Genomic DNA, 13,613 nt, shown 5'->3' with positions numbered 1-13,613 from the left:
AGCAAAGAGGAATGATCAATGTGACATGATTTCTTTGTACAAAATGGCATGTCTGAGAAGTATAATAGTGAGTTGAACATGGGAGGCTCAATTGAAGTCACTTGCTATTCTCTCTGTGGTGAGGCTGGTGGGACACAACAATGGCTCTGCCAAGCTACCTGTGGGATTAGCTGCCTTCTGCATCAAGGCCTTTCTTTGCCAGCCTTCCCCTAGGAAATTAACACCATAAGCACTGCTGTGTATAGCATATACATACGCAGCCTTGGTTTTAAGTAACTCATTTGAGATCTTGTAATATCCTAGCCTCAGCTGGTCAAGGTTCACCACAGACTGTAAAATACGTGCTTGGGGTAAGGGCAAGCTGAGGTCCACAATTGCTACCTGTGCCTAAGCTGGCTGGTTTATAGCTGCCCCGTGTATGGCTGCCACACACTGCTGTGATATTTAATACCTGAGTAGCAACAGCATAAAGAAACACCAGGAAGCGATTTGGTTTGGCTGGTGAGTTACTCTTGTAATAACACTTGTTGCTGCTGCAGATCAATAAAGGAGGGTGCCTGATGTCCAACAGGAGCCTTTCAAAACTGTCACCACTTCTGTCCTTTCTCAGATGCTAGTGTGAGGACATGATGTTACAAAGTCTCCTGAGGGAAAGATAAAATATCGTATCTTAATCATTTCTCTCTCCTCCTTCCCTTTCTTATTTCAACCTTCAAAGGACTGGAGAGAAAGATGAAGCAGCAGTTTGGGGCACAGTTCCTACCTCTGCTTGAGACTTCCTGTGGGACTGTGGATAGTAGGTTGTGCTTTTCTGTACCTCAGTTTCCTCTCCACTAGATCAGAATAAGCACAATTTCAAAATCACCTGTGTGTTTGTGCCAATAGAGACACGATCTGCAGCTGTAAGGCTCCCAAAAGATGTGGGGAATTGCAGAGGCTGGTTTTGAAGGATGCCAGCGTCAGAGAGCCAAGTCTGTGAGTTTTGGTGCCTTACCTGATTAAATGTTCTACAAAATGTGATTGAGAACCAGGCTGTGGAGTGCCCGAGTACCATGGAGACTGGAGCTCCAGGGTCTTTCGTGTCCAACTAGAGCTTAAAATGAGGACTCATGTTCATATTTGCTGAAGAGATTTTTGAACTGCTGCTAAGTCATAATGTTTCTGTTGCTGTTGTTTGTCTGTATTGTGTAATTGGGCTCTAGCAGAACAATTGCAATCTCTTTTACTTTGTGTCTGTGCTGTGCCGGATAGACATACCCCTGAATTTGGTTCTCCTGTAGATGCAAGTTCAATAAAAATAACAGTACTTATTACTAATGAGAATAACTGTATGAAACCAGGATTCATGCTAAATTAGTATCCATTAGTGGCTTAGATCTATAATGAAGGCTTCCTTGTTCTCTGTTGTGTATCTCAATTCATTACAGAGTAGTCCATAATATTAACAACATTTTTGGTATTTTCTGGAACCATTGCCTGAAACTATTAGAAGAATATGTGCTTTCCTGTAACAGCAGCGTGAGGCAAATGGCGCTGCTTGCTTTTGTTATTGTACAGAAGCGTCTTTCCTTTGGACTCAGACTTGTAAGTGGAGCACGTGCTGCAAAGCTTTCCATCTGGTCTCTCAGGATATATTGTTGCCTATATTCTGATCAGTCTCATTATAGAGAAAAGTCCTCCTGCTCCAAGTTCCTGGAGGAAGTCTTACCTTTACTCAGAGAGGGAAAGGGCAACAAGTACCGTTCCCTTTTGCATTTGCACGAGGAAAAAATGTGTGAGATAAAAAGCAAACAGGAGGCAGAGTAATTTTGCGCTCTGAAACTGGATAATGCAGCTGTCAACAGGTATTTATTGTGGTGGCCTCCAGTGACATTTTCTAGTGACAGCAGGAAAGAGGCTAGAATTGTTTCACGGAGACCCTGTACATGCGAGGTGAACAAGTGAGAACTGTTTTAATTGGAACGTGAGTAAGACTACTGGAATTCGGATCCCTGTTCTGATTTGTTGCTTGGAATCTTCCTCGGAGCTCCTCCTCCAGTCATCCCATCAAATAGCCCCTCTTTATTCATTTATTGATTTTATTTCTTCACATACATCTAGGAAGAAAAAGGGAGATGCTCCCCCAGTGGAGGCCATCTGCTCTTTTCTTATTGGGGGGGGGGGGAACCCTACAATTAGTGTCTTGTTCATCTTTTCATTTTAACAAAAAAATAGAGAGGGAAAGAAAGGCAGAACTATTATGCAAATACTCTGCAATTTGGTTTCAAATATTCTTTGTACTATGATGAGCAATTTCCTTTAATACAAACTCAGCCTACTTGCCAGGACTTTTTTTTTTTGCCTTAATATAGGGAAGGAAATAACCCCCAAACTTCGATGAGTTGAGGGTATGCTACGTTCCTCTGATGCCAACTGTTTCTCATCCTTTTTTTTCTTCCATTGGCACTATTACAGCTGTTATTCTTTTAAGTTGTCAGAAAGCTGTCGTATGGGGGGGTTTAGAGAAAGAAAGAGAACCAAAATAGCTTCACAAAGCCGCAGTTTCATCTCAGTTTTCATTGTTCCGTTGCCATGATGAAGTGGTCTTGAAATGGAGGGCTTGGTGAAAGAGGGAAAAGCTTTCTCTCTGCCTTTTTTGAATGTCAGTTGTTTGAGATGGCAGCATTACCTCTAAGAACAGGTATGTAGGATTTGTCATAGAGTGCTCCTGTGCTCCTTGTCGATGTGAACTTTAGGGCCAAATAGCATAGCCAAGCTGAAGTCCTCTGGTCCTTGGTATTGGACAGCTAGCTCGCTAGCTGAAAACCTCTGAAAACTTATGATCTAGGAAATAAAGTGTAGAAGAAAGAAAGGAATATTGTTTCCTGTTTGCTCTGTGGGAAGCTGAAGCATGGTAAGACCTGAAATAACTCATCTATTGGGAGAAGACTTTGGAAGAATGAGGAGCTAAGAGGCTCAGATTAGAGAGCTGCTGCTTTCTGTAGTAGTCTTCTTGTGGCAACAGGAGACAGGTAGGACTGCTGCTGCTAGTGAGCTATACTATTGGACCATCACGACCACTAGTTTAAGCTGTTGCTGTACAACAGTCATAGAAATGGTAAATGGTCATATCTGAGGGCTTAATGGATTTGCTGACTTTGAGTAGGACTTATGAGCATCAGATATATTTAAAAAGCTCACACTAAACCTCCTGATTCTTAACCCTTTGCAGGTTGAACTTTGGGAAAACTTCAGTTGACATAAACGTTACATGCTTAAGCCTATAAAGTATTAAGCATAAAATCTGTGATCCACTAAAGCATTTTAGCACTGTTTATTCAAATACCTTGCTAAATGAGGCCTAACTGGCCATTTTTGCTATACACAAGTGGACGAGTGGCATAGTTTGCTTGCATTAAAAAAAACCTCTGATGCCTAATGGATTGACCACAAGTTGGGAAAATATATTCAAGGGGATGCTGATCCCCTTTAGATGTTCTGTTGGAGATGGGAAATGATCTACACTTAGAGCCTTTCAGCACACTGGAGTAACTGGGTCACTTTTATTGTTGCAGGAAGCTCTTATCATGGCCAGCATGGATCACCCACACCTGGTGAGACTCCTGGGTGTCTGCTTGAGCCCAACCATTCAACTCGTCACTCAGCTGATGCCTCATGGCTGCCTGTTGGATTACGTTCATGAACATAAGGATAATATTGGCTCGCAGCTGCTGCTAAACTGGTGTGTCCAAATAGCTAAGGTATGTAATTCATGCTGTTCTTTTTGTGTCTTTTACATAACTAACTGGAAAACATGACATACAAAAAGAAGATATAAAAACGTTGTTTGGGGTTTTGTTTTTGTCTCTGGGTTGTATTCAGGCACGGTTTTCCTTCCAAGAAGGTTGGGTAGGTCTTGAAATACATGTAGGGGGTCCTTGTGGAGGTGGAGGAAGAAATGCCCTGTTGGACATCTGGGCCTGCGCACAGAATGACGTTTCAGCCTCTTCTACTGTTCACTATTCATAGGTACTCATTTAACCTGATTGTAGTTTTCAACCTTTCTGAATCTGCATTGCCAGTTAAATTCTGATATGCCATCAATTGTCTGCCCCCGTGCTGCCAGGAAGATAAATATTCATTTCATGTCACTCCTCTGGGAACCATCATGGTTCTGCGGTGTTTAAGACCTATCACAACAGCTGAGGCTGGAGGGTAATACTGCTCCTCTCTGCAGAATGGGGAATCTCAAGGGTTGGATCCTGCTTTGCTTGCCATGATATAATTGGCAAGATATAATCTGCCTTCCTCTGGCGTTTTGGAAGCAAGAGTGAAGCTATTGTCATTTAGATCCAGACTGTGCTTCAGCTGAGGTGGAAGAGAGTATAGGTCATGCCGGCCTAATGTTTTGCAGTGGTTTATCTATGTTTTAGGTATGTTTAGGTATTCAGTGTTGTACTAAGCACAAGTTATTGCTAATCAGTTGTAAAAGGTAACAAGACATGGGATTGCAGAGGGCCGTAGTTTTTCATCCAGCCCTGACTTTTGTTCAAGGAGAGGAGGGGGTTGAGCTTCATCATTAATAGGGACTGTTTTCTTTCCAGGACCAGATCCATTGTCAAACCTGCCTGAAGGTTACAGTAAATGAAATGATAGCGGGTAGAGGGATTGATCCATAAAAGAGGTGGGGGGAATCCCAAACCCACATTCTGATGTTTTGCAGCATTTTGTGGGTGTGTTAAGATCTGTGATTCTGCTGTGCTGTGGTGGTAAAGCAGCCAGAGCTGCGCGGAACATTGGAACACCCTGCTGAGGATGTGCAAAGATTTATTTAGGGCTGTTATCAGACTGAGGAAGGTGGGGGAGAAAATACATATTCCTGTTTGAGTCCTTTCTCTCAACACAACCTCCTTCCCATCTGTTTCCATTCTCTTGATTGATAGTGACTGTTAACATCTATTACAATACGTTTACGCAGTGGCATATATGAGAAGATAACCCACCTTTATTTTCACTTTGTGCATGTATATGGCCTCTGACTCACTGGACTCTAATAGCTGTACTTGCTTTGCTGTGGACTTCATGTGGGCAGCTGATTTAGTGATCCACAATAAAGGCTTACAGAGCTGACAGGTCTGTGGGAGGGTCTGGGGAAGGCAGGTCATGGTTTCCCTACAGTGATTCCTATCAAAGTGAAACAGGTTCTAAACTGATTTCTGTTGTAAGTGGTTTCAGTGTAATTTGGGGATTGGATTTGGGTAGACTGATTTGAAAATCATTGCCTGCCACTTTTCTTGATCACCATGTGATGTGGGAGGAGAAGATGAAGTATTACAGATATTTGAGCTCTGAGATGGTGGGTAACCAAGCAGTGCAGAGAAGTGAGATTATGCACATAATATTAACTGGTGAAGTGTCAGGAAGAGAAAGGGAGTTTCTCTATCACAAAATGTGGGGTAATACCGAGGGGAATTTTAGTGAAGTTTCTGGAAGTTTAATTAAATTCATCTTCTTCTGCATTACAATAATCACGAGGTTAATTTTGCTTTGGCCTCACATTACAGTATGAAGCTCGTTCACTTGGCTACTCATAAAGGGGGACAGCAACAAGTGGCTGTTTCCTTGGAAAAGTGCGGTAACTGGTACACGTGGCTGGCCTCTTAACTCTGGGCCATCACAGTTTGTCTGGGTTATTTTCTCCTCGGTTTCTTCATGTGTCTCTTTCACTTCTCTTATTTTTCCTGCAGTGGTTGGTACTGGGCTTAAAACAATCAGTGCACATCTGACAGGGAGTTCTGCATTTTGCTGCTTTAGTGTGCACAGTAGCGGTAAGGATGGCTTGTTATACTTGAGGAGAGCACCACAAGTGACGAATACTCGCACACCATGCCAATGTGTGCAAGTACATTGCACTCCTAGTACAGTCCTAGTCTGGGAGAAGACTCCAAAGAGTAAAAACATACCTTTTATTTTCTTCTTGTCTTTGGAGACCTTCAGTGACAGTTGTGTGTTGGAAATCCTCCCCGTCAGGTTGCAGCTGTAATATCTTAAATATTATATAGGAGGCTATCAGTGAAGAGAGGAGAGAGAGAGGGGCGTATGAGCCTGTGCACACTATACCTTGTATGAGTAATGCGAATATTGCACAGAATTTCCTGCATTGTACTGTGCTTGCTGATGGGATACAAGAACGCCTATTCCCTTGTGCTCTCTCAGATTGTAATGTCAATTGGGGTTAGAGGAAATACACAAGAAAATGCTTCAGAACTGGTAGGAAAAATCATCTTTGAGATCACCAGACAAGGAGTCTCCTTATCACAAAAAGCGGAATAAACGTGCTAGTCCCCTGCTAGCAGCAGGGGAGCAGTAATACTTGTTTTCCACTCATCTGTCACATTTAACAGTGACTGGGAATCAGTCTGCAGCCTGCAAATAGGAAAGATTCAATTTGCCTACAAATAGACTGGTCTCCAGAGGAATGAGTACAGAAGGTGGCTATTGCATCAAGTACAAGTTTCCATTCACTGTGGGAAATGTCTGTGTATCCCATGTACATGTATCCACTGTGTTCATGTTTCAGGATCTGCCATACAGCTTGAGAATGTCTCTCCACATCTTGCTTTTCTAGATTGCAGGTCATGATTGGTTGTATCTTTCTGAAAGCTACCAAAACTATGATTATCAATGTAGTAAGAGACAAAAATGATCAGTCATCTCCCAGTCCCATTCTCTGCTCCCTGAAGCACTTTCTGGTATCTTCTGTTGGATACATCTTTCTATTCCCAGCTTTCCTCTTTCTATGGTGAGAATTTTCCCTGCCAAGGACTAAAGGAATCAGGAATGCCTCCTTGCCCAAGCTCAGGCTGATTTTTACGAATGGTTTAAAATCAAGTTGCTGCTGCAATACAGTTCCTCCCTACTGCGCTTTTCTCCATCTGTCAGTTCGCAAGCATTTATTTATCAGAGTCATTGCTTCAGAGTTCACTTGTTCTGCCAGGCTGTTCGTTTCCATATGCCTCGACTTCTGTACAACTAGATGCAAAAAGTAGTTAGGCTCTATGCCTGGCTGCCAACCTGCATATGGCTCTGGAGATCATTTGTGGAGGTTGACAATAGGGCAGTTATTAAGTATTATCTACTGCCAACTGAAAGAAGCTTGGATGCCTTTTCTTTTTGCATATGCAGATTGTGTTGAATTTATTCTGACTGTTGTATCATTGCAGGGTAATTGTGTTCTTCTCTCAGAAGCTGTAGCTTCTTATTTTATGGATGGAAGTTATAAAAATAGAGTAGCCCCCAAGCGTTCTGCATAAAACAGGGTTGTTAGATAGCAGCTGCGTCTGAGGGGCTTCTTCCCTTGTGCTTTGCAAATATGCAAGGCATCTCCTTGTGCCTTGCTTCTGTGGGTACTCTGTCACTTAGGGACTGAATGTTTAACCTTCTTGTTCTGAGTTCAGCACAGCAATTTTACGTGGAGCTTGATGTGCAGTTAAAGCAGTAAACTATGCCCATGTATCAAGATACTTCCTAGAGTGGGAGCCACAGTGACAATCTTGGTGGCCTTAGGGTATGGAAGGATGGAATAATGCTTTGTGGATGCCCATAGTGTTGGCTACTTGAGGAATGGATTGAGAATCAAATTCTGTAAGGTTAGCACAAGCCTGGAAGTGAATACTCAATTAGTGAATTCTACCTGCGTCTGCCGGTGCATGACAGATACATATCAGTCATAGAATCCCAGAATGGTTTGGGCTGGAAAGGACCTTAAAATCATCCAGTTCCAACCCCCTGCCACAGGCAGGGACACCTTCCACTAGAGCAGCTTGCTCCAAGCCCCTGTGTCCAACCTGGCCTTGAACACCGCCAGGAATGGGGCAGCCACAGGTTCTCTGGGCACCCTGTGCCAGCGCCTCAGCACCCTCACAGGGAAGAGCTTCTGCCTTATATCGAACCTAAATCTGCCCTCTTTTAAGTTTGAACCCATTACTCCTTGTCCTATCACTACAGTTTGTGATGAGGAGTCCCTCTCCAGCATCATTGTAGGCCTCTTTCAGGTACCGGAAGCTGCTCTGAGGTCCCCATGCAGCAAAAAAAGGCACTGTGCATTGACATTTCAGTGTGTTTGATGTAATTTCTCTCAGCAAGGGCTGCCCAGACACACTCCCTGGCAACTTGGAGTTGTGGGGGTGACAGTCTTATGGAAGTGCATTCAAAAGAAGAATCATCTTGTGGATTCTAGTCAGGAGGAGTTGGTTATACTCTGCTGGTAGGTGAGGTTAACTGTAAGGCACGTTATTTGAGGCTGTAACCTCTCACTGTTACTCTAGTGCTAAAAATTAGCCTAGATCCTGGTGGAATGGTTTTCATGGGGCTTTGTGCTGCCAGCCTCTCTCTCAAGGGCGTATAGCAATGCATGTTTGCTTCTATAATGTTGCATGCAACAATTGCTAAATTGAGCATGGAAATTCAACTGAGGCAGCTCCATCTACTGTTTTACTGTGTTAGTTTTGAGGTTTTTCTGGTACAGTTAGGGTTTTATTCTGCAGCTATTGATTTGCTTTACATCTGCATCAGTTTCGCTGAACAGTGTTTGAATGCAGAGGAACTTTTCCTCCCCCAAAGAAGGCAGAGGAAGAGTGAGAAGGGAAGCAGTCTTCCACAAGCAGAGCAGCTTCCCTGTGATCACATAGCCTGTGAAGGAGAGCTCAGCTCTCCTGGGTCTTAGCCAGTGCCCCATTCTATTCCGTCCTGTATCCCCCCAGGGATACAGGATACAGGGATGTTTTTTGCATTCTGAACTGTAATAATTCATTCATAGCCCTTCAGAATACTAACAAGGTAAAGCATAAGTAAGTTGATACAGTGGAATGTCATGGAAGGAAAATCAAGTACTTCAGGGGATTATTTTTTATACCTTTTCAATATAAAAGAATTCTCAAATTACCTTAACTAAAGCCCTGCACAGCAGCAGTTATCCTGGTATGCAGGAAAACAACATTTGAAAACACTCTAGGAAAGAAAAAGAGAGAGGAACTTGGGGATTGAATTTTAATGAAGCAGATGCACATCTTCAGTCCTGTTGAGTATTATTCCAGCACACTTGCAGTCATAGAATCATTTAGGTTGGAAAAGACTTTTAAGATCATCAGGTCCAATTGTAAAACCCTGCCAAGGCCATCACTCAACCGTGTCCCCTGAAAGCCACATCTACAGGTCTTTTAAATACCTCCAGGGGTGGGGGCTCCATCAATTCCCTGGGCAGCCTGTTCCAATGCTTGACAACCCTTTCAGTGAAGAAATCTTTCCTAATATCCAGGCTAAACCTCCCCTGGCACAGCTTGAGGCTGTTTCCTCTTGTCCTATCACTTGTTTCCTAGAAAGGACTAACCTCCACCTCACTACAACCTCCTTTCTAGTACCTTTTCATAGGTAGTTGTAGAGAACAGTAAGGTGCCCCCTCAGCCTCCTTTTCTCATTGCTCTAAGAATTCTCTGCAGGCAGTGCAGATCTGCAGCTGGGAGTCTCCATGAGCTATCAAGGTAACGGCACTTGGCAAAACCTTTGTACTGCTTCTTTCTGACATCCTGTTCTCCCTTCCTTTTAGCTAGTTCATGTTACTGGGCTCGGTGTCCTTCTGCAAAGGGCCTTATCTGCTGCCTGCTCTCAAAGCCTGTATCGTGCCAGGCTTTTTAGAAAGATGTGTTTTATTACTCTCCAGGGCAGTGCTCTTCAACTGGACGTAAATTAACAGGCTATGTAGAATTCAAAGGATCTATGTTGATTTATGCAACTGAGATTCTGACCCAGAAGCTGGTACAGCACTCACCTCACATCCAAAATCAAACGGTCTTGGGCTGCTCTCCTCATGTATGGAGTGAGGGAGGCTCTGAGCATAGAGGGCAGAGGCAAGTGAGGTCCCTTTGGCTATACTGTGAGGTGAGGAAGCCATTCTCATCCACCAAGACTTGATAGATTAGGAATGACTTGTTAGAGACAGCTTTTGTTGTTTTGCTGCAGATGGGATGAGAGAGAAGCTGTGTGAAGTGGGAGGAATTGGGGGTGGCAGGACAGGTTGGGAAGAGGTGGAGGATAGTGGCTGTGGTTCAAGGTCTTTCTTTTTCATTAAAGAAGCCTACCCTGCAGCTCAGTGACTATTCCATCATGGAGTGAACAAAGGAGTTTAATAACAGTCATCTATCAGCTTGTCCACATTTTAAGCTTCAAGATGTCTCTATTCCCAGAGCTCCTTGCCATGACAAGGCTAATTGTATAATTATAATGCTATACCAACCCCTCCTGACGTGCTCACGCTGGCAAGGACCAGGGCTAAGGGCTGTGATAATTATCACTGCAAGCGAGTGCATTAGCATAAATGTAGTTTACTAATGGGGCTGCTTTATTAGAATGTGCAGTGTATAGAAGAGTAGAATCTAAACCAAGGGCTATGAAATTAAAGTCCTACTGAAACAAGGCTCTAATTTGTGTGGAAGCCCAAAACCAAAATAGGTGGGGAAAGGAACCTTTTTCCTCTCCTAAATCCCTCTGGGCAGTTTTCTTTTCTTATTCCTATTCCTATTCATCCTGACCATTTCCCTTACTGTGCTGGAAGCTTGGATATCCTCAGGTGGCAGACTGAATCAAAGGACCCTTTTTCTGGTGTAGCTGGAGAGCTCTCACTGAAAGAGGGTTTGCCATCAGAGGGGAATTACCCCACCTTGTCCATACCCTAGGACTTTTTTGGTACCTGCTGGGTAGCTCCCTGGGTTACAGAAGCTCAGTTGAACTTGAGAAGCCATTGCAACAAAATACAGGTGGATCTTGTAGAATCCTGTATCCTAGCTTTTAACTTCTGAGTGGTGGAAGAGGACAGCTTCCTTTCTTGCTGTGGTTAACTGGACTGTCTTGGGTTTTTGTGAGGCACTGAAGAAGTTTCTTTTGATCGTCTCAGATATTAAATCTGGGGGGATTTTTCCATCAACACAGAGCAGTAAATAAATGTTAGGACTTTGTTCATCTTGTCTGACCTTCCATGCTCAGATTAATGGGGGCACAATTGAGTGCAGTCGTTACTAGAATGTTGATACATAGGATCAGGGCCTGGCTACTCTCCTGTTGACTGTTAGTTGCTGTGGCTGGAAATAATTCTCTGAATAAATCAGGGAATTTGATCCTAGTAAAAATAATTATAGCATCTCTGCACTTCACGTGTTTCCTTGAAGGGCACAGCATTCCATGTTTTCTTGCGTAGTTATGTACCTATTTATAGAGATACCCATGCAGTTCCCTCCTTTCTTCACCAGTCATTTCATCTGGAGTACTGAACTGGTTTAGTAACGCCTTTATCTTTTCTACCAAATACAGTTGTCGAGAGGAGAAGTTTGCTGTGAAAAGTATTAAAATGAAAGCAGGCACAATAAAATTCATCAAGTTAAATGTTGAACAAGTTTTTCCCATTCCTTTCATTTCTTTCTCCTCTCATCTCAGACTGATTGTCCACTTGCCAGATTCTTGCTCTTTCTTTCTGTGTCATTTTGTCCTTTGCTTTCTTTACGCCTGTCTTTCCTGTGCTTTTACAGTGTCTTGTGTCAGCCTCTGTACCCTGTTGCTCTTTCTTCAGAGTTGTCATTTGTTCTTTGTTTTCATTCTCTGGCTGCTTGGCTCCCTCTAGCTGGTACCCATCCGGTGCTTTAAAAGAGCACAGGAGCATTATGCCTGCTACCCACCAGAGTTTTTATGTTGAGTCTCATCACAGGGTTTGGAAAGCACCTCCATTTCCTCATTTCTCTCATAGTAATGCATTTGGTTTTGAGGGTTTTAATACCGGCTAACTGATGACTCCATGAACCCCATGCGTTGTTCTGGAGGAGGGATATTTGAATGTGAAAACTTCCATCAGAATCACAGGAACAAAAATGTAAGCTTGGGTTTATATAAAAGTTATAGAGATATCTTTTTTCCAGCTTTGTGCTCTTACCTCTGACCCTCAAAGGCTCTTTTGCATGCTGTAATAACCTCACTATGATAGTGTTTGAGTTGTTCGCGGTCTTCAGTTTGTCTGTATTTGGTCATTAGCTCTTGAGCTGGGTGGAATGACTCGACCTTTGAAGGTGACTCTCTCCACTCAGGATGTGGTCTGGAAGACAAGCGTAGGCAAACCCTGTAGCTTTCTGACAGCTTAATTTGCAGGGGGATAAATGTGAAGGGTGCTGGCGATGACAAGGTCACACAAAACAGGTACTGGAGGACTGAGCTACGGTTGGAACTACCGACACAAGTGTGGCTGATTTCTGCACAGTATCTTGCGTATTGTGTAAGTGAGCTGTACCCCTCTCTACTGAGTAAGGTCCTGTGAGCAGGGTGTTAACTTGCTTTCAGCTTGACAGTGACCAAGAGAAGTTTCTAGTGAGTAGTAATCATTCATTCTCCAGTCTTAATCTGATGGTTTCTGGATTATCTAGACTTCCTCTTCCCTTCCCCCAAAAATCCCGTGTTCCATGCTTCATGGTTATTGGAAGAAAGCAGAGAGGCAGATTTCCAGCCATTTACAAATCACAGTAGCCTTTGCAAAGGCACAGAAATGAGCAATTTATTGCACAGGGATAGGGGATAGACAATTTACTGTTTTGTTAAATCAAAGGTGCACTTAGCACTGACATTTATAGGGCCTCTGATATTGGGGACCTGACAGCTGGAGGCTACAGAAGCCCAAAAGGTTGGCTTTGCCTGAGCATAGCAGCTTATCGTCAAGTACACTGAGCTGCACTGGGGGGAAAAGGAAACACCAAACCTTAGGTATTTTTCCTAGCAGTCCCCGACAGACTGGCTTGGGAAAGCGTTATTGAAAACCACTCCTAAATCAAATTCAAGATATTAGAGGCGCGCCTACTGTGGTCTGTCAGGATTTCCATTATAAGCCCATATTTTTCAGGTCTATAACTTGACCATAAAATTCCTCTCTGGACTGTGACTTGGCATAAAATGTCTCAGCCCAAAGCATTCTTCTTATTATTATTATTCAAGAGATATATGTATTTGGCTATTTTTGAGTTGCTGGAGTTCAGAAACAGAAGCTGGATTTTTCTCGGTCTATACCATACATTAAAATGTCTTTTTTTCCCTAGTGAATACAGTTATTTCAACGCTGTATTTTATAAGATAGCTTACCCAGCTTGGATAACTATTAAAAATGGATGACCAAAGCATTGGTGGTTAAAGTTAGGACCCCCCACATTCTTGCAGAGTACCACAGTTTGCATGTGCCCCATAAAATCCTGCTTCTAAACCCCCGTAAGGATCTTCAGGAAACTCTGCAAGGCCATTTGCAAAAGTTTCTGGGTCTCTAAAGGTTGTGTCTTTGTTTGAGTGGAGCTTAGCTTTTGCAATTGGCCAGATCTCCAAGTTCTCCTGTGCAATCCAATGCTCAGGCATAACTAAAGTAGCCTTTTGCACAAGAAATGAGATTTGGCCTACTGGAAAGGAGATGCTCAGCAGAAGCCATTCCAGATGAGGGCTGAGGTACATAAGTATCAGATCAAAATTAGCAGATGTCTATTAGCAGAAGAGCTACTGACCATGGCCCAAATCTAGATGTATCTCAAGCACCCCAAAACTGTCTACTCTCCACGTATAACTGT

The 13,613-nt window shown here is 43.1% G+C and overlaps 1 protein-coding gene across 1 annotated transcript in view; it reads left to right on the top strand.

Annotated features, from left to right (window-relative positions):
* The window catches only part of ERBB4 (erb-b2 receptor tyrosine kinase 4), a gene marked incomplete at both ends in the record, with an annotated part of 599,510 nt that overhangs the window by 499,082 nt on the left and 86,815 nt on the right, over nt 1-13,613 (top strand). The window contains one exon of the mRNA XM_080632110.1: nt 3,555-3,740. Coding sequence (XP_080488236.1) covers nt 3,555-3,740 — 186 coding nt within the window. The remainder of the gene's footprint in view (nt 1-3,554; nt 3,741-13,613) is intronic.

This window comes from Psittacula echo (assembly GCF_963264785.1).
Source record: "Psittacula echo genome assembly, chromosome: 20".
NCBI lineage: Eukaryota > Metazoa > Chordata > Aves > Psittaciformes > Psittacidae > Psittacula > Psittacula echo.
The sequence above is the reverse complement of the archived record's forward strand: the minus strand, read 5'-3'. Positions and strand labels throughout refer to the sequence as shown.